The 25398-nt window shown below is 42.8% G+C and overlaps 2 protein-coding genes across 2 annotated transcripts; one reads left to right on the top strand and one right to left on the bottom strand.

Moving 5' to 3' along the window:
* Positions 1 to 5142, bottom strand: rhof (ras homolog family member F). Its single transcript, XM_054612025.1, has 5 exons — positions 4672 to 5142; positions 4333 to 4420; positions 3055 to 3164; positions 2603 to 2737; positions 1 to 2367 (listed from the first exon to the last, which is right to left on the bottom strand). The coding sequence occupies exons 1-5, from the start codon at positions 4810 to 4812 to the stop codon at positions 2203 to 2205; spliced, it is 639 nt and encodes a 212-aa protein (XP_054468000.1). The 5' UTR covers positions 4813 to 5142; the 3' UTR covers positions 1 to 2202.
* Positions 5143 to 10543: 5401 nt separating this feature from the next.
* On the top strand, positions 10544 to 25020 carry setd1ba (SET domain containing 1B, histone lysine methyltransferase a). The gene is given in 19 exon segments (XM_054612105.1): positions 10544 to 11357; positions 11610 to 11761; positions 12094 to 12192; positions 12479 to 12749; positions 13818 to 13939; positions 14515 to 15624; positions 17155 to 17904; positions 18277 to 18450; positions 18533 to 18626; positions 18726 to 18937; positions 19052 to 19124; positions 19213 to 19587; positions 19691 to 19840; positions 19843 to 20958; positions 21297 to 21463; positions 21548 to 21673; positions 21866 to 21985; positions 22355 to 22492; positions 22639 to 25020. Coding segments are annotated over 19 exon segments (5484 nt in total). The 5' UTR covers positions 10544 to 11296; the 3' UTR covers positions 22813 to 25020.
* The last annotated feature ends 378 nt before the right edge of the window (positions 25021 to 25398 follow it).

Below are 25398 nucleotides of genomic sequence, written 5' to 3'. Positions count from 1 at the left end.
TTAAATCATATGCAACTAAAAGAGGGCAGGTAGCGTCGATCAACAGAACAGAATAAAGTTTGCCTTTTGAAGAGCTAACGTCTGTCAGTCCATCATAACTCTGTGAAGTGACACCGGTCAAACTGTCTCTGGCTCAAACTAAATTGGACATGATCAACTTGGCACTGCACTTCCTTTCTAGAATAATGTAATGTTTTATGTGTAGTTATGAACTCCCTGTTGTGCTATATCACTGCTAACAAGTATTTTGTTACAAGACTTGTAGATCGACAACTTCAAAAAAACAAAAACCTGATACTTGACTGCCCTTCAATGTCAGAAAAGACTTCTGGTGTTTTTTGTTGTTTTCCTAGTTCCTCAAAAGAGTCAAGACTTCAAGGGAATGCAACACTGTTTCTTCCTTCTGGCAGCAGTTGCAAAAGCCATAACTTTATTATTATTATTTTTTTCTTCTTTTTTTTTAACATTTAACGCCTAAACTGGGTTATATGGCTGAGTCACCTGTATACAGATCTAAAAACGTGTACTGTCTCTACGAAAAACTGTTGTTCCCAGTGAGGATCGAGGAGGGTTTTCATGTGTACTCCTTCCTAATGGTTACACTTTAATGTTGTCATTAGTTTAATACTAATTAATTGTAATTCCATGTTTATATGTTTCACTAATGGTCTAACTCTTCCTTCCAATTTCTTACACAATTTATCAATGGCCAAGCACCGAGATCTTTCATTACTGTGCTAAAACAAAGAACATGCTGGTAGTTCCCATCTTGTTATGTGATGTTGCAGAAAAGTATTATGATCAAATGCTGCTATTAGTGCTGGTACTGTAAGACCAAGACACAGAATGGTTACTAAAAATGTGCTGGGTTATTGTTTTCTCTAATTTCAATCAACATACTAAATAAAATATTTGTATAAATTAATTATGGCCAAACCTGGAGCTTTTGCTCTTGTTTACTGTAGTGGCATCTGGTTCTCATGTTTGTTTTAAAGTATAGTCTTTTTGTTTTTCAGTGGTGTCGGATATCTAATGCCTTATTCTTCCTGCAGCCTGTCACAGCAAATTACTTTTATTTTAAAAAATCCAAAGAAGGTACCGTTTCTTTGTCATTTACCAGAAAGTAATCACAATAATTTATATATCACTTTTATTGAGGGAAAATTGAAACACATCGAGTTACAGACCAAAATGTTACATTTGATGCGAGAGCTGCCAGAACACACAAAACCACTTGATTTCCTCATTTTTATGATGTAGCTGATGTTGAACAATGTTTTCATGGTTCATTTCTGTAACCGTAACTGGTGCCTGAGTATGATCAGTAACAAGAGACAGTTGACAATTTCCCAATCTGTGTACATTGTTGTACAAAAAATATATATTAATAATTAAACACCTAATTAAATTGTTTTGCCATTTCTGTGGTTCTTGTGCAATAGGACAGAAATACATTGTATTTATTTACAGTTCAAGGTGGTAATACCTCAGTTGTTCAGCCATTGCACACATTTATTTTTCCGACACTAGTGGGCGCTGTTGGTAAAGAAAGGAGCCCTGCTTCAGGTTGACACAGCTTCAAAACAGATTCTAGTTCAGTGTTTTGTTTTACTGGAAATTAACTAATCCTGTTGGGTGTTTTTTTTTACTCAAGACTGTTAAAGCTAAAGTACAACGATATGTTCATATATTCTGTCTCGGTATCTGTTATCTACTTGCAGCTTTTAAGCCAGATTCAGACTTTTGAATAGTCGAAATAATGACAATTTCATAACAAGTCAGAGTTGACAGAACAAGAACTTGCGGTTCAAATTCCACTTATAGATGTACATTTCAATACAACACAGGTTTGGAAACAGTACAAAGCTTTCTATCAAAAATATATAAAAGTACTAAAATAATCTCATTCAAAAGTAAAAATACATTGATGGAAGGCATTTCAAGTTGCATACAAACCTGCTGCTTCTTGCAAAAATGTTCTTTCCTGTTACGTCAATAGTTTGTTTCTTGCTACGGTGAGGCCCAAACTTACGTGGAACTGGTGAGTGCTTTCTGAACCAGTGCTCATGCAGTTGTTTCCACACTATGACGCCAAGCATCTTTAGCCTCTGAATGTCCAACCACTCTGCATGTAAAAATGGTTTTCCCAAAAAAAGAAAAAAGAAAAGCCAGTGGAGTCCTCAAGAATCAGTTCTTTTGACTTCACAAAACTACACATTTCTTCTTCCTCCTGTAGTTCTTTTGTTTTCGATTGAACTCCAAAGTTCTTTTGGTTGCCTCCCTGAAAAGGTCGTCCACGTTCTCCTGATACTTCGCCGAACATTCGAGGTAGAGTTCCGCGTTCATCTGCTGCCGGGTCTCCTCACCCTACATCCCAAAAAAGAAAACACCCAACATTTACACAAAGAATTAGTCCTTGTCAGCTGTTCAATGAACATTTGGCACAGAAGTCTCAATGCACTGAAGGTATAGTATTAAGGTGTGGTTGTAGGTTCTGGTTTGCACGCTTCCTCTTGCACTTCGTAGCTAACATCCTGTAACCTCAAGCGTAAGGCATGTTTTTATAGATCACTAAATGTCTGAACACTCCTGTTTACTTTACCTGTGTGTAAGTGATGGGCTCCTGGTTCAGGGCCTTGAGTTTCCTGGCACACTCTTTATCCTTCCTGAGGTCAGTCTTGCAGCCAATCAGGATGACCGGAGTGTCTCTGCAGAAGTGCTTCACCTCTGGGTGCCACTGGTTATACAAAATAAGACTTTAAGGATATGAGGCATTGCATATCTGCTCTTTTTAACATCAGACTTTGTGCTTCAGGATTACCCTCTTTAGGAGAATTCACAAAAACGAAAGTCCCAGCACAACACTGAGTCCTAGCTGCATGCACAAGGGGGTCAATGTCCACATGCAGGCTCAGTCACATGAGTTAATCATATTGAAAAGAATGCAGCCGACACCAACATACCAGACTCTGACAATCATTTACACGCTGAACCTGAACAGCAAACCTGAAACTGAATCTTGCCACGTTGAAAAAGCACAATAGAAGTAATCACCTTTATCAGGACATTCTCAAAGCTGGTTGGGTTGGTCACATCAAAGCAGACTAGAATCAGATCGGCTTCTTGATATGAAAGCGGACGTAGTCTGTCATAGTCTTCCTGTCCTGAAAGAAAGAAGGCAAACAATACCACTGTTAGATGATACGTGTACAAGTGTGCACACTATTGTTAATACAATTCATGTAAACTATACAAGAAGTGGTGTGCTTTGGATACAACAGCATGAACACAAAGATATGAAGTGTGTTATGAAGTTAGGGCAGATGTTTAAAACCACATCCTGGATTCAGCTTCCTTTTACACTGATGTAAGGCACCATGCTGCAATTGCACCAAAGATAAGCAGCCAGCACAGTCCGTCATAGGCTGTCTTGAAAATGAAATGAATGTAAAAGCTGCTCCGCTCAGATAGGAACTTCACGTTTATACAACACAGAAATACAGCAGCTTGGAGTAAAGCTGGGTATTTTTTAAATAAATACCTCAATGTAGGTGACACTTGTACAAAATGGTGTTTTATATACACAAACACCAAATACAAGCACAATTTTATTCAAACATCTTGAGCGTTTTATTTGATTTGATAAAAACACAAATAGCTGTGTAATAAATCTACATTAACAGGAAATAACTAAATATATGAATTCAAATCTGCCAATATCAGAACAGAGACCCACTAACTTGACTGAGAATCTGAACTTGTGTTAACTTTTAGCAAATAACAATAATAGCGATAATGTATAATACAATAAATATAAGTCTAACTCTATTATTGGTGGTTGCAAAAATAAAAGGAGTTATTCAGCTATTAAAGAAGCGGTTAAATTCAACATTTTATCAGGAAGAATAAGAAGATTTCACTTGATGCGGGTTTCTGTCTTATTTGGGAGTTAAAACACTAAATCTGCCTCTTAAATTGATTCCTTATCATGATATTGATAGTCATTACTATATGCAACTGTTCAGTTCCTGAAAGATGATGTTGATAATGCTCTGACATAAACATCGACCTTTACCACTTCCCCCTGCCTGTCAGTTTCAGAACATCAAGATAAAGAAACACATTGGGAGGATTTGTGAACTTTCTTGAACATATAAAGCTATGAAATGATTTCCCCCCTGGCAATGTGAGTCAGTACACAGGTATGTTTTGTTTATCTGCACTTTGTCTCTATACTCTATTCCAACGAGTGGTCTCTCCTCATAATGTGAAATGTAAAAACAGAAAAAAATATATGTTGTTCAACATTGAGGTGATATTTGATGTTCTTACCAGCCGTGTCATACAGGTTGAGCTTTATCTCTTTTCTTCCCAGAGAGATAGTGGTGACATACTTTTCGAACACTGACGGTGCATAATTCTGTTTTTGATACACAAGAGAAAGATGTCCATTTTATGATACAACTCTACTTAATATTTTAGCCCCTTATATAAGTTCTCACATTTTATTTGTGATCCCTGTCACATTAGGAAATGAAGCTCACTTATTTATTTCGACTTAAATAAATTGTTGAGAAGTTCAGAATTCCACATTATTAGACTTTAAATTATGGTAAGACAAACATATCTTAAATTAATAGTTTAATATCAAGAGATGAAGCCTTTTCTTACCTCAGGAAAATCACCTTTAGCATAAACCAACAGAAGAGATGTCTTCCCACAGCCTCCATCTCCCACTATCACAATTTTAAGTTGGTCTCCCTTTTTCATGGTACCATTAGCAGTCCGACTCTCAGCACCGTTTTGTGTCATTTTGCCTCCAAACAATCAAACAGGTACCAGACAGGACAGTGCTGAGGATACTCCCTCTCGATTTAAGTTAAAAACATAGCAGAACTTAATGACTCTATATCTTTGGAAAGGCTGAGATGATGCACAGGCAGTGTCAAGAGAGAGGAACAAAAAAGCCTCATGTTTTACCGGGTAGCTCGCTCTGTTCACCACTTCCTGTTCCTGTCACACTGAAACTGTTTCCAATTGACCCCCTACACTCTTTTCCTGTCTTATTATCAGTCTGCTCACGGAAAGCATCTCTGGGTGAGAATAGTAGGTTGCACATGTGGAACAGTTGAGTCTGGCTGGTACACTTCCTCTATCAAATGTGCATGCCTACCTCATTTTCTGGGTGGGCACTCAACCTGAAGCCCTGCCTCTGTCCACAGAGGTGTGCGTGTGAGATAACACTGAAAATATTCACTTCTAATACTGAAGTGAAGTCGGCAGGTTTCTGTTAACGGTGACAGATTTCTAGATTGTTATCTTCAAAGTCATGCATGTGTGGCCTTAGATTGACTGTGAATTTTCATTCCCATGAGTGAATGTTTGGAATATTCCTTTAATGGTTATTCATTAAATATAAGTCTAATATACATGGGATTCCATGTTCATGATGATTTACCTAAAATGAGGAATATAAAAATTATATATATATATATATATTTATAAAAATAAATCATAATAATTATAAATTATTATAAATAAGAATATATAATAAATAATGATTTAATAATTTAAGGTACTGAAACTTTATTCAATTTGGATCTGATTGTATACATTTCTTAGCCTTTATATAAACCCTCAGCAACCAGTCTATATGCAGAATCTAATCATTGAATTTACATTTAAAAAAGCACATTGTGGACCATATCCTGTGTTTTCCTTTTGAATGTGATTTCTTTGAATCCCCAGCGGTATTTTACAAGCAATATGTCAGTCATACTTGTCTGTTCAGTCTGTATGGCTGAACCCAGCAGTGACATCACAGATTGGGGCGTCAGGATAAACTATTCATTCTCATCCCAGGGTGCAATGTATACGGACATCTTTATCCAGCATCAAACTAAATAAATGAGCAAATAAGTGATTTGGAGACGACATTCTGAGGAACAGTACGTTACCTTACTATGAGCTGAAAACATGTATTTGCTGCTATTAAATGGGAGGCTGTGTGTGTGTGTGTGTGTGTGTGTGTGTGTGTGTGAGGCAGACACGCTGCTTTAAAGCAAGAAGAATAACTTATCAGTGTTTAAATTCTGTTGAGCCACATGTGGTGTAATGATCAAAAGCAACTGGACCGGCACTGTAGTGTTAAAAGTTCACTCCAGTTATTACTGGATATCAAATAAACTGGATTATCGAGAATGTTCTTGGACCTTACAGTTTATGCAATAAAATTATATTTTTACATTAGGAACATGTCACAGCCACGTCGATTGTGGCTTTAATAACAAAATCAGTAACAGAGCAGGACTGAGTAGTTCATAGAAAATGAGTCTACATTGTCAGAATAAAGAAACATTTTGTGTTCGAGATTAAACTTGATTCAGTATCTGGTCTGGAACATTTTCTCTCTCGTAAAGGCAGTGAAAGTCTTATTGTGGTACGCTACAAAGACAAATTTAAAAAGGTCAGATTCCAGTAGTCACGGGTGGGAAAATATGCAGTCTGTGGGTAGGAGTGGTGAAAAATTGAGAAAGCTGTCCCTTTAAGAGGATGAGCAGACTTTTCCTTTGCCTATTTTAAGAAAACATGTAATCTTCCAAGTACATTGCCAGAATACACACACATTTATTGCAATAACTAAAAGGGAGTTTCACCTATAAAAAAATGTTTTAATTGCTTCTACAGCTATGTCACCATGCAGTATGAATTATTAGTGTTTTAAAGATGGGCCTAAAAGCATTAAAATAGGTAGACATAACAATGAAAGTCCAACCTGCTTCATTTTACACAACAATAAAACATGAGAATGAGGGTATATTCTATTTATTTAAATATTTCAGGAACACAAACAGGTGATAATATTTCCAAGTAAGAGACTAAATCACAAGCAAAACTGTGGAATTTTACACTAATGATACACTAGACATGCAAATAGTGAAGACCTAGAAAGAAGAAAAGACAACATTTAAAATCAAATAAATACAGTAGCCTACCACCAATGAAAAAAAGATTGAATAAGCCAGTGTACCCATAGATAAAAAAAACAAAAAACGTCAAAATAAAAGGCTTTGAAAGAAAGGGCAGAGCAGTTTTTCTGGCTGCCTGCTATTCTGACTCCACAGAAACAGCCATAAAACGGTACTCATGTGCCCCAATAGGTTCTACAAAACGGTATGGTGTAATACAAGCAATTAAAAAAAAAAAATTGCCCGTATAATAGTACAAAAAGTGCTTGTTTGACTTACAAGGTGAAACTTGTAATGAACATCGTTGCGTATAAAAGGATATTAAATTGTCCTGTAGATGTAGGCTACAAAATATCCACACGTATACAGCCTCCTTTCTTAAATAAACAAAGAACATTTGTCAAAAAATAGGGTTGTTTTTTTTTGCTCGTCGTGTAGAGAGACAGCTGTCCCGCAGAAGAGAGGCCAATCCTCTGTGTGGAATATTCCAGTCTGTCGGCGGCGCGCAAAGCTGAATGGCGCAATCCACCGAGCACGGTGTGTGTGTGTGTGTGTGTGTGTGTGTGTGTGTGTGTGTGTGTGTGTGTGTGTGTGTGTGTTTTAAACAAAGGCCTATAAATAACGCAAAATGTTCCCTCTTTTGTTACATGCATAAACCCTTCTTCACAGTGTGTCCACATCGCACTGAGGGGGTTGGACAGAGAAGAATGCTGCCCGCAGCCTCGTGACCCGCAAATGGAGGAATGCGCGTACTTGGCAGCTAGAAGTGTGTGACAAGAAAAACAGGCCTCTGACACACCAACTACCATTTAGTGTGTCCTCACACTCACACACACACTAAAAAAAGCTAGACCCCCCCTTCTTTCCAACTCCTTTGAAAAATAAATAAAAAAATAAGATTGAATCGCATCGTGTTAGTTTGTATTTTCTAAACTACAGCAGTTAAAACAACCGTTGCTAAGGGTCCGTCGGAGGCTCTGAAAGCGACCCCCGTGTTCTTTTCACCCAGATACAGAACGACAGGGCTGCTGCTGCCGCTGCTGCAGAGAATTCCTGATGACCTTATATAGCAGTGTGGGGGTGCAACAACACGCTCGAGCTCTCATGGCAACCGTCCAGAGCTCTCGGATTACTGCTGTTGCCAGGGCGAGTCAGCCCAGCAACCGACCGCCTGAACTCGTCACCTTAATAACGTTTCCTTCCCTTTTAACTCACTGTCGACAGTTTCTTTTTTTTTTTTTTAAACTTGTTAAACACACACACCACATAGAGTAAAAAAAGAAAGAAAAAAAATCTCCCCTGCGTCGGTCGGTATTAAAACTTCCTGTTTGTATCACCGAGAAATGTCCTCGCAGAGAGGCTCCCTCACCGAGTGAACGAGCCTCTCCCAGTTATGGCGCAGCAGCGTTTCACAGCACAGTGTCTCCTTTGTCTGTAGAGAAGCCATTTTGAGACAAGAGCACAGCAGAGACAGCTCAGCCAGTGTAGCCTCCATATCACCCAAAGGGTCTCTTTGGATAAAGGGAAGCAGTGACATTTTACAAGATTCCTCCCCATAAGAGTCCTTTCCTCGTTTAACACTTGGATTACATGTTTTGAATGCAAACTGTAAGTTTACAATATCAATCCAAAAAAAAATAAAAAAAATGTGAGTTAAAGTTAAATGACAAAACAAAAAAACGAATACAGTTTTTGTTGATTACGTTTTAACCACAAGTATTTATTGTCCGTGTTGTCTGTCCTCTATTATAACATTTACCTACATTTTGACATAAACTCTGGCAAATGAAGTGAAATATCTCAAAATCCATTACCTTTCCAAACAACATTTCCTTGGTTTAATAGGACGTGGCTCAGTAAGAAATGTCGAAATTGACGAGTTTACAGCCTACTTGACTGCAATCCTGTCTTCAAGGAGAGAGAGATGGTTTTGCATATTGCCCACACAGATATGATGCTTGAAGATGCATATTCGCTGGCTGAGAGGCAATGCCTACTGATCACAAAAAAAAGTTTTCAAAAGATCTTTCTATGCTTCGTGCTAATGGATGCCTTCCTTTGCAGGAGATGCTCTCCCACCCCTTAGTAAAGCCATTATTAGAGGATCCGAAGATGGAGCTGAAAACGTTCCTCCTGCCCCTGCGTTTAGGCCTGTTAACTGCATTTCACCAAAGTGCTGAGGTAAATATTTTCACCATAAGAGTTTTCCCTCTGTTTCCTCTTAAGTTTGACTTTTCTTCTTTTTTTTTTTAACCATTGCAGAAACTGTAAAAGTCTACCTTTTAAAAAAAAAAAAAAAAAAAAAAAAGGGCGTCTTAAGACAAATATGCCCTTGAAGTAAGGTCAAGCCGACGATTACACTTTGGACGCATTTGGTTCTTATATGGCAAATGGAGAGCACACACCTAATCGTGCTTTTTGAGTTGTCTCCACAGCTGTAGGAGGGGTAGTCTACAACACACAAGCAACCAAAGTGTTTTGAGAGGAAAGTGTTTTTAAAGTCATTAATCAAAAGCAAATGGGTTTTCAATCAACAGTCAAAATCCCAGGCAGCACATTAAACTATTTTGCAAAAGGCCATTAGTTATCCATGGCCTGCTTTTTTTTTTAAATGTCATTTAAGGAGGAGTGGCGTATAACCTGGAATAGTAAATGTATACCTACATTTATGCATGCCAGTGAACATTTTGAACAAAGTTGTCTATTACAGATGCAACATTTCTTTTGTGATCAAATAGATGATAGCTCAATAGATAAATTAACAGAAAAACATTTTTAATAAAAGTAAACTGCATGCCTCACATTTTTACATTATTAAATAAGCAACACATTTTGAAATTATTATAAAAGAGTTGAACTTACTCATTGTTACTCATATCCTACAAGGCCAAATGTGCAATGCCAACAATCAGACATTACAGTGTCACTTACACTGTTTCCCCCCCCCTAATTTAACATCTACAAGATCATACACACTGTTTATTCACAACATTTGGTTTTCTTTTCACTTAAGAAATATAAATACTATTATATGGGTGTGCCATGACCTAGTTAAGACAAAGATGGATTCCAGGCAGAGGAAAAAAAAGGCTCAAGATGTCACAGGGTATTACATCCAGCACATTCTCTTCCTTCTTCTCAATCCTTTAAAAGGAGGAATCATAGTTTTATCATAGTCCGTGAGAGATGAGGAAAGCAAGTGTAAGATCCCTTTTGGAACAAAGGAAACCCATATAGGCCATTGAGTCCTGTTTCAGGAAAATGGCTGCCGGGAGCGCTCGGCCCCCTCTCTCTGCTCTCTGTTGAAGGACTCCTGAGCCGTGCCTCTAATAGCAGACAGCTCTTCTGCTGCTGCGCTCTGATTGGCCCGCTGAGCTGCCGCTGTTAACCAGCCAATTGCCCGAGCACTGCAAAACACCAGGCAATGTCAAACAAAAAAAAACAAAAAACAATTTTAATCGACAATATGCAGTTCATGAGTTTTATTAAAAATAAGAAATCATTACGGGGTTAATATTGTCAATTTTTTAAAAAAAACAACAAAAAAAAAACTCCACAGCTGTTTTAAAGCAAAGGCAAACACAACGGTTGGGCACTATTTGTTGGTCTTGATTAGACTAACTGACAGAGAACCAACCGCCGCATTCCAACGGTTATAAGCAGTAGCTTGGCCGTTGCATTGACCTCGTCACCAGTCTCGTATTGTACTCGCGTTAATCTCACAGTAATTTCACAGCAGCAGTCGACTGTCTTCTTAGCAGCAGTGCCCCCCATTTGCTTGTTTCTTTGTTTTTAAATACACCCCGACTTGTATGAATATGTGAACCACAGGTCTGTGCAGAAAAGAAACTGCGACCAAAGCGTTTTTTATTAGCCTTCAGGGGCAGTTAAGAAGATATAGCCCCTGTGTCTATCCTCTGTTTGCCATTTGTGTAAATGCAATCGACAGATTCCACACGACGAGATGTGCAGATTGTAGCGACACCGAGCTGTTACTATGTTTTTAATAACACCGTGTATACATACAAACATCACCACCCGAGTCGTTTAAAACATTACAATCACATCCAGGGTGACGGCGTAATTAAATGAGCAGCGGAAACAGAAATCATTTTGTAGCGAAAGTGCGGCTGGCGTCGGCGGTGGACGAGCCTGGCGGTGTATTGTGGAAGAGACAGAAGCTACAGACCAGAGGCACACAATATGTGTTGGCTCTCGCCGAAAAGGAGGCAGTATTCTTCAAGCTAAATCATGTAATGTAAGCGGCGAAAGGAAAGCGATTTCGTCTTTTCGTCAATTAAAGGAAAAACGACTCGATCGGACGAATAATGTCCAAGCCAGGGGAGAAAAACAGATTGAACGAGGACCATGGCAGAAAGCAGAGTTCAAGTAAGCTGGTTCTTTTTCTCCTCTTTCTCCAGCCCTCCTAATGCCTGTTTTTCCGTAACTGGGATATACCGCTAGATCAGTCTGGGTCGCCCCCACCGCCAGCAGAAGTCATGCATCCGTACCGTGTGGCTGTTTTAAAGTGTCGGGGTGGTGGTGCTGCTGGTGCTGGCGGTGGTGGGGGGGCTGGTAACGGGACCGTGTTTCGCTGTGCCTCACGGTAGCTCTTCTCTCCCTGTCGCTGCCTGCTTTCAGGTCTGGCGAACGGCATGGACAGTCATCCCGTCTGCGGCTCGGCGGAGAAGCGGAGTCACCACTGGAGAAGTTACAAGTTGATTATCGACCCGGCGCTGAAGAAGGGATCCCACAAACTCTACCGCTACGATGGGCTGACTTTCAACATGCCCGTGAGTGGGACCGCCTGTGACAATAGTAACCGAGTCGCTGACCTCCATGATGGGTTTATGATGTGGCTGTGTTTGGGGGGGCACGGGCATGCTCCCACACACTGAGGCGGGAGGGAGGCTTTTTTAATTTTTTAATTTTCATGCAAAATTTTTGGTTGGTGCAAAACTTATTTTGCAACAAGTTCTCAACGTGTGCAGTTGTGAAATGATGGATAACTGTGTGTGTGTGTGTGTGTGTGTGTGTGTGTGTGTGTGTGTGTGTGTGTGTGTGTGTGTGTGTGTGTCTCTCTCTCCTCCCTCCTCTCCTCTCCCCTTCCCCTCCTCCCCTGCAGAACCCCGGGATATCCCCGGTGGACATGGTCCGAGACCCGAGGATCGGTCGGCTCTGGACTAAGTACAAAGAGACGGACCTACCGGTGCCGACATTTAAGGTATCTACTCTGACAGAGGCTATGATAACAGCTTTTCCTTTGCCTCGAGGGAAAAGGGGGAGGCTGTCAAAAGTTGCAGACACACCCCCCCCCTCACTCATCTTTGGGATATCGAGTTTCATTATGATGTCGGAGGGGCTGTTGCATCCAAAATAACAGAGAGCTGACTGGACTTGCGTGCTCATACTGCTCTGGTGCTGTTCTGGTCTCAGCTGTCAGAAACGACACCACATGGTGCAACACATGGAAGCCCCTCTAACGGTAACTCCTCTCCCTCTCCCTCCAGATCGATGAGTGTTACATCGGCCCCGTGCCTCCAAAGGAGGTGACATTCGCCCGGCTTAACGACAACATCAGGGAAGGATTTCTTAACGACATGTGCAAGAAATTCGGAGAAATCGAGCAGGTTGAGATCTTGTACAATCCGAAGAACAAAAAGCATCTGGGGATTGCCAAAGTTGTTTTTGAGAACGTGAAAGCCGCCAAAGTGGCCGTGCAGTCGCTTCACAAGACATCTGTTATGGGAAACTTCATCCACGTGGAGCTGGACCCGAAAGGTAAACAGTGATTCAGTCATTGGAGGGAGAGCTGTGTAACCTACATTTATGCACGATCGAGCCTGCTCTCTGCAGCACGAGCAAAGCCATTCATTGAAAAGGGAAATGTTTCCTTGTTGTTGTTGTTGTTGTGGGTTTTTTGAGTTATTAGGAGGACAGCAATCACGTGTGTACATTTTCACGTGCGTTGCCTAGTAATGTGGGATAATTGAATATCATTGAATGTAAGCCTGCTCCCACAAGCCCTGCGCTGAGGGTGCTGTATACTCCCACTGGGCATAATTTCAGACCTGTAAACAAACACAACCTGATCCCTCAGAGTCCTGTGCCCCTTCACATGGTCTCTGCTTAGTCACATTTAAATCACTCAACTCTTATTTAGTGTTTCTGTCAGTGGCATTGTTAGGATTAAAATACTCTGCTGTTGCTTCTGACTAATGCAGAACAACAACAACAACAACAACAGCAGCAGCATTAATTCCCCTTTAAGAAAATGTAAAGTATTTATTATTTGACTGGCAAAAGTTTTGCATCTGTTTTCATATAGAAGCAAAATAATGACTGATGTTTTTAATTACAATGTGTACAGTTTTTACTGGCTACAAAAGTGCTATATTCTTGAATTATTCCTGTAAATGTATTTTTATTTTTATGAATAGTCTTAATAAGAATTGTAGTTGTAAAGTGTTGCATTTTGTGGAGGATATGTTAAATCTTATTAAGACATGTTTGGGTCGCTATAGTACAACATCTACTGTATCCATTACATGTAACTTCCCAGATTAACAATATTTATTGAACTAAAGTTTAACAGTTTGCAGTTCATATAAACGCAGACACAAAGTATGTGAAATTAGTTTGTAATGCTCCTATTGTAAATATTTGGAAAGTGTGTACTATGAAAAGAAACTGCTTAAGTTTATCTACAAATGTTTAGATTATTGTTCAGCTACCAGCTTAGTTTTTTTAATAATAATAATAATAATAATAATCTATAATAAAGCCTGCTGGTATTAAGCCTTCTTTATAGACTTTGCATCAGACCCATGCTTGTTTACCGTTCTGCAGGTGAGAATCGCCTCAGGTACTTCCAGCTCCTGATGAATGGCAGCTACACTCCGCAGACCCTGCCTGTTGGTGGAGAGGAGGCAAGGGAAGTTTCCCCTCGTAGCCTGGCAGAAGCCCTACTGGTAAAAATGCAAAAATGCAATATGCAATATGCAAAATATTTTTTGTTTCATGTGTTTATCAGTAATCACTCCCTTAACTGAGGCAGTTAGAGTCAGACAATAACATAGTTTAGTATAGGTTTTTACAATGTATGCCTGGTGGTTACTAAACTGTAGTGTTCCTTTGTAGAAATAACTGACTTGCCTAAGCTGACATCCCTATCTCTAATCCATTTTATCAGCGCAGCAGGTGGTAGAGTAGAGCAAAGGCAATGTTATCCAGACCCCAGCCTGTGTACTGAAATGACAAAGCCACTGAAAGGTGCACTTTGGCCTCGTAGCACGAGATGCCTCAGGCATTGTGCTGAGATACTCATCCACTAGTTGCTATACATAAAAGTCTTTGCAGATGTATACTTGGAAATGCAATTATTGCTCATTTGGCAAAAAACATCAAAATAATTTTCATGACTGCATTGGTATACAGTTGCTCCAAAGTTAGATTTAATTTGTAGTCGTGATGGTAGAGGATTCAGAGGTGTGCATGTTTGCCTCTGACACCTTGATTAATCTGGATCCTGTTTCTCTCCTCTTAGGCCTGCGAGCCCATCCGCAGGTTGTCGGAGGGCAGTGCGTCTTCTGTTGCAGGAACATTGCCTCCCAGCAGCTCCACCACCCCTCTGTCCCTGGAGACGGGCTACTCCAGCCTAAGGCAGGACACGCCCCAGTCCCAGGGAACCCCTCATACCCCGCGGCAGACAGGAACGCCCTTCTCTCAAGACTCCAACTTCTCCAGCCGGCAGTCCACGCCGGCGTACCAGTCCAGCCGGGCCGAGAGCTCCGGAAGTTACAAATCTCGCAGACACGAGAGCAAATTCCAGGATGCGTACAACCGCAGACCAGAGAGGCCTCAGTACCGCAGCAACATGTACAGAAGCACGACGTCCGAGCAGGCTCCCTTCAAACAGCACCAGCTCACCCCGCCTGAACCTCCACCAACCACCCCCTCCTTCACCTACACAGCGCCTCCCCCTGCTACGCCCAACTTCAAGTCCGCCTTCTCGCCCTACCAGGCTCCTTTGCCCCCGGCGTTCCCCCCGTCAGAGCCCGCTTACCCTCACCCGGCACAAAGGGAGGGTGAATACCTCCGGCCCCCTCAGCCGCCTCTGGCCGCTGCCACTGACTTTTTGCCCGTCAAGGAGAGACCAGAAACTCCTCCGATCCCAGAGCCTCCGCCGGAGCCTACGCCCCATCCGACCACCCCTCCTCCTCAAACGCCAGAGCACTGTCCCTCACCCGGCTCCCCCACGCTCGATCCAGAACGCAATAGTCTGGATTCCCGCATTGAGATGCTCCTCAAAGAGAAACGGACAAAACTGCTGCCGTTCCTTGAGGAGCGAGACTCGGACACTGAGGTGCGTATGGAGGGAAGTCCGATTTCCTCCTCGTCCTCTCAGCTATCCCCAATTCCCCCGTACACGAGTGGCTCCCAAGGTGGCCGGCAAAACTCCCGTCCCTCTAGTACAGGCTTGGAGGACATCAGTCCGACCCCACTGCCAGACTCGGAAGATGAAGAACCTATTCCGGGAACTGCCTCCCTGATCAAGAGAATCAGTTCTCCTGTCCAGGAGAAGATCAGCAACAATGACCTCAAAGATGGACATTTTCGAGGCCAAACTCCTACTGATAAAATGGAAATGGAAATGGTAAGACACATATTTTCCTTATATTTGCATGAAACCTATGTTTACATGAAAAATAATACTTATTTCCATGTGTTAAGTTACATTTCACGGGAAAGAACAACCCAATGTTGTAATTGTTAAAAAGAGCTTGCATTGATAGTCTTGGTTACTTGATAGGCGCACGCCGCTGATGTTTACTCACAGCTGTAACGGTTTCACAGAGGACACGGGAAGTGAGGTCTAGTTTCAGTGCACAGTGATCGTAGTAAACTTTCCCTTTTTCTTCTATTGTGCTTTGTGAAGGAAGTTCCGATCTAACAGCATCTATGTATGAAGGAAGCAAAAAAAAAAAAAGGAGTACAAATATGATTTTAAAAGTAGTGTTTTAACCGTGAAAAGTGTTTGCACAGTAGTCTATGAATATATGTTTAAAAGATGTAAAAAAAATCCTTGTGCACACAGGCAAAACAGTTAAGTTATGAATGAAAAGTTTTAGACTCACAGTCTTACAAATGCCTTCACATTCACATGAAGTTGATCTCCTTGTTTGAAGTCATGGTAACACCATCTGGCCTGTGATGTTGTATTTCTACACTTGGTGTTGTGCTTGGAGAAATAAGAGCTGCTCTGCTGTGGGGGAATCGAGCACTCTTATTTCCGCTTTCTAACACTCACCACACGCTCACAAGGAGGAAAACACAGTTTGGCAGTTGGCCCCATTCAGCATCACACTTCCTGGTTTTCACTGAGCCTGACAGTCAGGATTGGCCGCAGCGCCTCATGTCTCGCATTTCAAGTTATCACAAAGCAAGCACTGCAAACAGGTCATTTTGGATACCGTCGCCACTCCCATGCTGAGTTTACTTAGTTTCATTTCTGAAGAAGTTACGACATGAATCCGTTTATGATAATAAACATCAGGTACAGAGATTTTAAATGCGGATGTGTTTAATGGCACAAGTGTTGCACTAACATTATCCACTTTTAGAAATAAACAGTCTGATGCCCAGAGCAAACAGCTCTGTTTGGAAACATGCTGACCAATGACATGGGTCAGCTGTGTTTGACTGTGTTCGTGTGAATACTAAACTTTGAACTCAGATCTGCACTTAGATCATTTGTTTCCCTTATTTTGAATGTTACACTGAGTATTAAACATCAGTACTTTTTGGTACTGACCAAATTAGAGTAATGTAGGTATTGAGTGCCGGTATGGTTTGCTTATTCTTTGATCAAATATTTCCAGTTCATGAATGGGAGCTCGTGTTTAAGCATATATGTTTGTATTTCTCAAAGTAAGAGAAAGAGAAGTTGTTGTTTTTTTTTTTATGTCAAACTGTACCCATAATCAATGGTAAAGCTAAACATGCAGGTTGACAAAACAATCTTAACTCAAGGTCCACTTACTAGCTTTTTCCTGAGCTTTTCAACCTTATCTCAAGGTCTTCCTAAGTCAATGGGTTTTGCTCAGTTGTCATGGAGATGATTGTGCTTGTGTAACTTGTGCTGTTGACCTCACCTAGTCCTGACAGGTTTTCCGTTTTCACACAGGGTCATCAGTCGTCAGGCGAGGACATGGAAATCTCCGACGACGAGATGCCCGGGACTCCAACCAGCGGTGGAGAATGTGGCAAGGGCATCGTCATAAACTCTGCGGTGTCGCCGATGCAGACCATCTCCATCCCTCCTCCCGGCTTCGCTCCCCTCCAGCACCAGGCCAGCTTCCAGATCTCCCATCACCACATGGCCGCTCACTCTGCCGTCCCGGGACACCCTCACCTGGCCGGTCACCCTGGAGTGCCTCATCATATGCTGGCACCCATGGGCCCCTATCCTCACAGCATGATGCCACTGGTGCAAATGGAGCTGATGAGCTGCTTGGGGTGGGAACAGTGGAGCACCGTCCCCATGTCCTTCCAGATGCAGCAGCAGATGCTGAGTCGCATGGCTCAGACCAGAGGTCCCTATGCTTATCCACACTTTATAGACAGCGCTGCGTCGGGGCCGTATGGGGCGCCCTACCAGCCTCTGACTATGGGAGTTACACCTGCTGCCAGCGCAGCAGCACCCGGACAACAATGGCAGAATCCCAGTATACCAAAGTTCAACCCTACTGTTCCTCCCCCTGGATATGAGACTAAAAAGGAGGATCCCCACAAGGCCACTGTTGACGGTGTACTGCTGGTCATTGTCAAGGAGCTGAAGGCCATCATGAAGAGGGACCTCAACCGCAAAATGGTGGAGGTGGTGGCTTTCAGAGCCTTTGATGACTGGTGGGAGAAGAAGGAACACTCAGCAAAGGTAAGTCATTTATTTCACCTTCCAAGGTACAAATCCAGAAGCAAAGAGCTTATGGCCTCACATGTGTATGTGTTGGTAAAAATAAACTTGTCCTGACTTCTAACCTTCTGTAAATAAACAAAACGGACTCATGATATCCATATTAAATGAATCATTTATATAAATAGAAGCCATGAAATGCAAACATCAAGAACCAGTCATCAAGTTCGCATTGCAGCACAAATGTTCTTGAAGAACATTAAATCAGCAATCAAAACATGATGCTTTTTAAGGATTATTAAAGGAGAAGAATTAAAACAACACATGTATTTTGCGTTCCAATCTGAAATAGAATAACTACGCAGCATTAAAAGATCATGTTCTCTTCCCCAGGTTTCTTTGACTCCAGTGAAGGGTGCCGAGGGGAAGGAAGAAGAAAAACCCAAACCCAAAGAGACGATGGGTTCAAGTCTGCTGGAGAACTGGAACAAGGGCGAGGGGCTGGGCTACGAGGGGATGGGCCTGGGAATCAGTCTACGAGGGGCCATCCGCCTGCCCTCCTTCAAGGTACGTTTTTTTACTTTAAGTAAACACGGACGACAACATTTTCACCGCCTGTTGGTGTTTAACGGTTGCATGTTGTGTTCAGGTGAAAAGGAAAGACCCGCCTGAGGCTGCAACAGCAGGGGACAACAAACGAGCCCGACCCTCCACTCCAGTGGATGACGAGCTGGAGGATGAAGGTAACACTCTCTTTGGTCTACACAGTTACACTTGAAATTACGTCTCCTTTTTTATGTTATAAAATTGCCTATCGCTTAATGTGTCTTACTTATTATCAGACCGGGATCGAGACCCGGCAGAGCTCCCGTTGGACGATTCAAAAATGGACGCCGACAGTGCATCAGCGAAGCGACGGCACTCGCGGCCGCTTGAACTGGACAGCGAGGGGGAGGAGGAGGTGGACACTTCAGGAAAGGAAGAGGAGTCGTTGTCGGACAGGGAGGAGGAGCCTGATAAAACACATGCCACAGATAGACTGTCATCAGGCAAAGTAAGCTGTCTCAAGTTTTAGCTTCAATTGTGTATCTGTTTGATTACTCACATAGTGTGCATTCACTGTTCGTGCATTTTGTAAACATTGTTATGATCTGTTACCATCTCTTAGGAGAGTGGCGATGAGGAGGGTGATGATGAAGACTCATCCAGTGAGAGCGCCTCCTCAGATTCGTCCGATGAAGGTACTTTGAATATAAAACGGCAACATTTGTTTTAATTTAATCCCGTTGTTTCCTGTAACTCATCATTTCTCTTCCACGTTTCTTGCAGAAGGGGAGAGCTCAGCTTCCTCCAAAGCCAGCTCAGACTCCTCGGCGGAAAGCGCCGACTCCTCTGAGTACGAGTTAAGCTCGGAAGAGGAAGAGGATGAGGAAGAAGAAGAAGAGGAGGAGGAGGCGGCGGTGGCAGCCCAAGGTGTGGAGGCTGAAGGCAAAGGGGCAGAGACCTCCTCGTCCTCTTCATCTTCATCAATTTCCTCTTCTGATGAAGAGGAAGGGAAGGCAGAGACCAAGGCACCGGGCCCAGAGGCTAAGGAGGACCAGAAGAGCAGCAAGGAGCTAAGCATTAAACCCAAACGCAGACCTCCTAGTCCTGAGGCGGAGGTGACGGAGGACGTGAAGCCTCCTTCACCCAAAGGCATCTCAGGTGAGTGTCCGCTGTGTTATTCAGCTCGAGCATGTATCATTTCAACAAAGCTACTTGATGTCAGATGTCGCATCAAATTATCATTCATTTTTTCTTCTTGCAGTCAAAGAGCGAGACATCAGTGTAGACGCTAACATTCCTGCAGTGAAGGAGCACGTAGCAAACCTCCGGCCGCCCACTCCCACAGGCGCCCACCCCGACAGCGACCAGGAGACAAAAGCCAAAGGTAAAGCAGAGCCCGAGGAAGTCCCCTGCACCCCGGTCGCTTGGCCCCACCCCCCGTAAATGCGAACACACCTGTCCCCAAATCTGCCTCCGCATCGTTAATGCACCTCCCTCTCCCTCCCCACCCGGCAGTAGAAGGTCGATCCCTCCTCCATCCGCCCCCTGGTCCCCTGCCCGACCTCCCTCAGCGGCCCAGGCTCCCCACGGACGAGGACATCCCCCGCACGCCGGGCAGGGACCTGATGGAGCGTGCCCGAAGTCTGGGCAAGTCCCAGAGCACGGACACTGTGCCCATCACGCCGGGTAGTGACGGGGGTGGCCTGTTGCTCAGCTCCCCTCACATCCCCGGCAGCCCCTTTTCCTACCCTGCACAATCCCCTGTCCTTAGTGCTGGAGTCCCCCGCACTCCAGGCAGAGACTTAACCTTCACCCCTGTCTTCCCCGACCCCACAGCACTGACTCTTAATAGGAAAATATCCACTGAGAGCCTGGATGAGAGACCCGTTTTTAAGGAGCCACCCATCAGCGCTCTGCCTCACCAGGCCCCGTCAGCTGGAGCAGAGCATTCAGCCAGTGTCCCTGAAGATCTGCCCACTGGTCTCACTGTAGACGTCCCTGTGCCATCAGATACTGCCCACTCGAAGAGGAAACCTGGACGACCCAAAGGCAAAAAGCCTCCGTCTGTCTGTGCGGCTGATGAGTCTTTGGAGCTCTCATCTGAGTCCACCCTTCTGCCTCACGACGGACATCTCGGCGATCTATCCGCGCAAACAATCTCCGCCAAGTCCCCCCACCACCCGAGCCTGGACTTCAGGGAAGGAGAGGTGAAGCAAGAGACGGTGCTACCCGACGAGGACGGCTTCCTGTCCTTCGAAGAAGAGGCGCCTGTGACCGTGAAGCCTCCACGGAGGGCGCGGCGAGGCTGGGAGGAGCTGCTGCTGGGCGGCCTGTCACCCGTCACCTCGCCTCCCCGGCCGTACTTTAAGTCACGCTCTGAGTTCGAGGAGATGACCATCCTGTACGACATCTGGAACGAAGGCATAGATGACGAAGACATACGGCTTCTGCAGATCACTTATGACAAGATGCTCCAGCAGGATAACGGCAACGACTGGCTCAACGACACGCTCTGGGTCAACCATCCTCATATCCTTTACTGCTTAACATCGGCTGATTCACACCAAGTTTTGTCATTTATACTATTCTCTATGTATGTCACACGTCAAAGTTCAAAGTGCTCCACAAATGAGATCATTCCAGATAAATGACACCTAAAGAATGATAATAAGTGCATTATAATTATTTGAATAGAGCTGTTTTGTAAAGTGTATATCATAGAGCAGCCCCCTCTGGTGGTGAAAACTAGGCACGTATTGGCTGCTATTAGTAAAGCAGATCCTGTTAAACTTGAGAATTGTTTTTGGCATCTCAGCTGTGGCCCCAAAGGCCTTTTTTTCCCAGTTTCTTCCTTGACTTCCCTGCACCTACCAACATCCCGAGAGTGAAGAAAAAGAGAAGAGACGACGGCATGAGAGATCACATGACTGGCTGCGCGCGAAGCGAAGGATACTACAAGATCGACAAGAAGGACAAGATCAAGTACCTTCAGAGCACAAAGCTGCAGTCGGAGGAGCCGCCGGTCGACACGCAGGTGAGAACACATTGTGATGTGAGACCTCTGTGAAAGTGTTAATCTGTCGTGGGTGAACACATCTAACGCGTCTTCTCTTTGCAGGGTATGAGTATTCCTGCACAGGTCCACGCCTCTACCAGAGCCGGCTCGGAGCGGCGATCGGAGCAGCGACGTTTGTTGTCCTCGTTCGCGTGCGACAGTGACCTGCTGAAGTTCAACCAGCTGAAGGTAAACGCAGACAAACTGAACTTTGCTCCAGTGGGCAGTTTGATTCACCCTGATTTTTCTTTTTTTTTTTTTTTTTTTTTTTTTTTATAAAAACAGCATTAAGCAAGAACACAAGACAGACGGGTGGCATTTAAATTATTTGTCATCATTAACAGTCAACTGACACTTGTCTCCCCTTTTTTTCTCTTTCAGTTCCGTAAGAAAAGGATCAGATTCTGCAAGTCGCACATCCACGACTGGGGTCTGTTTGCTATGGAGCCCATCGCCGCTGATGAAATGGTGATAGAGTACGTGGGACAAAACATCAGACAGGTACATTTTTACTTATTTCCTTGCATTCATTTAACTCATGAAGAAATAATTGATCTGAATTTATTTGTAGATGCATGATGGATTATACAGTTTATATGTCAATTTGTGAGTTTGCATAGAAAATGTCTGTTGCACAATGCAGTTCTTCAATTCTGAAGATGCCAAATATGATAACCAAACTTTGATGCGTTGACTGCCATCACAGTATGAAAGAAAGGGTTACAACCGAGCATGATTGGTTTTTTTGCCTTGAAGGACCAGAGCTGTTTTAAATATATTTATACCCAGGCGATTTTGATGTCAGATAAAGCCGTTAGTTTAATTTCAAAGCAGTCAGACCTCTAATAATTACCAATCCTCCGTCGGCAGGTGATCGCCGACATGCGGGAGAAGCGCTACGAGGAGGAGGGCATCGGTAGCAGCTACATGTTCCGCGTGGACCACGACACCATCATAGACGCTACGAAGTGTGGCAACTTCGCCCGTTTCATCAACCACAGCTGCAATGTAAGACAACATCCACATGATGCTCCTTTTTTAAAAGCTTCAGAACTACGTATATGAAACTGAAACAAGCTTAAAAGCAATTTAATATAATAATAGTTATAATAATAATAATAATAATAATAAATGTCTATTTTGTTTTCTTTCAGCCCAACTGTTATGCGAAGGTCATCACAGTGGAGTCTCAGAAGAAGATTGTGATTTACTCCAGACAGCCCATTAACGTCAACGAGGAGATCACCTACGACTACAAGTTCCCCATCGAGGATGAGAAGATCCCCTGTTTGTGTGGGGCGGAGAACTGTAGGGGAACGCTGAATTAACGTTCCACGAGAGGTCAAGTGCTGTCCTTAAATTTCATTCAAGTTTTCCAGACCCGCACATGTTGAGACTCTGGACGAGGAGGATCTGAAGAGGGAAGGTCTCATTTTTTTTTTTTTTTTTGATCGAGGAGAAGAAAGCTGCAAGTGGTCTGTACGGCCCTCGTCACACATTCAACTCTAGATTGTTTACGATTTATGGTGCTCTTGAAATAAAAAACGCATCGTTTTTTATGTCTGCCAGTGACCCAGGACTTACTAAAACACTTGACTTGCTGATGCAGCATTTCATCCTCTCAACTGGGACAGTATTTCAGCATAGCTCCTTCCACACCCTCTCCTGGTTTGTACAGTTTTACACTTAAAAAAAAGTTTCATAAGCTTTACATACAAAAGAAACAACACATGTTCAGCTGCTTACTAACACTGCTGAGACGCACAAGCCCACCAGGAAAACTCGCCTCTCTGTGGGAGAAGACGTGGTCGGGCATCTGAGCAGAAGGGATGACGGCCGAGTGTCGCAGCCCGACGGTCCTGCTTTCTCGCTCCTACCTCCTCTGCACTGGTTTTGTTGGACGTAAATCAGACCGATGAGAAAAAAATCCATGCATCACAAATGGTTAAATCCTGCCACAAAATCTGGAATATTTGAATATCATGCCTGCTTTCACCAGCCAATGATGGATCATGCTGCTTCCCATTAGTTTATGCAAAAAAGTTAAAGATGACGTGCAAAATTTGTATTACTGATAGTCCAGTGTTTTCCAGTTTTGTTGAGGTAGTTCTCCTCTTTTTTGTTTCGTCAAAGACACTATCCACTGTGTGTGTTTGTGTGTGTGTGTGTGTGTGTGTGTGTGTGTGTGTGTGTGTGTGTGTGTGTGTGTGTGTGTGTGTGTGTGTGTGTGTGTGTGTGTGTGTGTGTGTGTGCGCTTGTGTGAGAGAATGTGAGTGCACTGCCCCCTGTAGGCCACAGCGTAGTATGCCGCCCAGTCATGAAGGGCAAGAAAATTAATATGTAATCAGTTCCTCTCCACATGCACTGGGCAGCATTTGAAAAGACTTCTTAAACAAAGTTTTCAGCTTATGAAGAAATAATATTTCCTTATTTTAAGTGCCATATGAATGTGTAACTGTCTTTGTTTAACTTGAGCGGGCCGGTGACGGACGTAGAAGTCTTTTTTTGTCACCTCGGGCTTTGTTAACATGCATGTGCAAAGAATTGCTGCCTATTTTCTTTCACCGCTGTGGGTGTTTGCCGATGATGTTTCAGATTCCTTCATCTGTATCGGAATGACCGTCTCATGTTTGTGTCCTCTTCAACTATAACACTTATTACTCTACCAGTGTTCAATGTTTCCTGCGAAACAGAAGTGTTTCTGCAACCCAGCAGCCCTCCTGCAAGGGTTGTTCTTTCTTTATAATGTCATTAAGAAAAAAAACTTGTAAATGCACTCGAGGCTTGCACTTCTGCTTTACGCCCCCCCTCTCATCCAATCGTATCCCCCCTTCAAGACCAAGTCAGTCACTGCTTTTCATTCAGTTGGATCGATTAAGGAGATTAAGGAGATTTTCTTTTTTTTTCACCAGTGATGTTTATATTGTATATGAAAACTTGTACAGAAGATCTAAACCTTTTTTTTTTATCTTCACAGGGGCAACACTTTTAAGATGCATCTTTCTCTCATTTTTTTTAACAAAAGACTGAGTATTTAAAAGTATTTCAGGGATCTGTAAAAGGAATCTGAGGGTTTAAAAGGGTTGTTTATTTAAAGAAAAAGGCCCACTGTGTACAGGAAAAATCTCCACCTCCCTTTTTGAAAGATTGTTTCTTGTAGAAACGTCTTGATTTTCTGCCCATTTGCTTTGTAATCCTAAAATGTGTACATACAGTTACTGTGAATACTATATAAAAATATATATATATTTTTGTTCCCCGGGGATTTGCTACTTGAACACCGCTCAGAGTTCTATGTAACATATGAGGTGAGCGATGAGCTGGTAGCAGGAAATTCAGCTTGTGTCAAGCTTTGTTTTTTTTTTTTTTTTTTTTTTTCTGTTGTAAATTCTATGAAAAGTTGTTTGCGGTGTGGAGAAAAAATGAAAAAGGTGCAGAATCGGCATGGGAAGAGGATTGAAGCATCAGCCTGTTTCTCATGTCTATTTATTACACAACAAATGTATGAAAAAGGAAAAAATGGAAATAAAGCAATTTTGCATACATCCATAAACAGCGGTTGTTTTACATGGGGCATTGAGCAACAATATGGGTAGATGAAAATACTTAACTAGCTGCAAGTGGATTTATTCACTGAAGGATGGTCATCTGAAATAAGCTCTCAGAGTCCTACTGGTGCTGACTTTTCATGAATGGAAACAGTTGGCAGCAGCTGACCAAACAATGAGTCCCTGTCAGGCTGGCTTGATGGAGGACCTGGTCATGTGATTCACTGTCCTCCAACAGACACACACACACACACACACACACACACACAGAGTATGTTTCACACCACTAATCACTACAAATAGAGCATTCACCAGTAAAGTGGTTAATGCGGTACAAGAAATGAAAGGTATGCAGAACATTACGAT

Source organism: Anoplopoma fimbria, chromosome 14 (genome assembly GCF_027596085.1).
Source record: "Anoplopoma fimbria isolate UVic2021 breed Golden Eagle Sablefish chromosome 14, Afim_UVic_2022, whole genome shotgun sequence".
In the NCBI taxonomy this organism is placed as follows: Eukaryota; Metazoa; Chordata; class Actinopteri; order Perciformes; family Anoplopomatidae; genus Anoplopoma; species Anoplopoma fimbria.
Note: the sequence above shows the minus strand (reverse complement) of the source record. Positions and strands in the feature narration are given on the sequence as shown.

Bases quoted from the DNA above. Each gene is read 5' to 3' on its own strand.
- rhof (XM_054612025.1), bottom strand. From the start codon at position 4,812: ATGACACAAAACGGTGCTGAGAGTCGGACTGCTAATGGTACCATGAAA. The intron at 3,165-4,332 runs GTAAGAACATCA...TCTTTCTTTCAG, and splicing joins CAACCTGTATGACACGGCTG to GACAGGAAGACTATGACAGA. The intron at 2,368-2,602 runs GTAAAGTAAACA...TTTGGGATGTAG, and splicing joins AGCCCATCACTTACACACAG to GGTGAGGAGACCCGGCAGCA.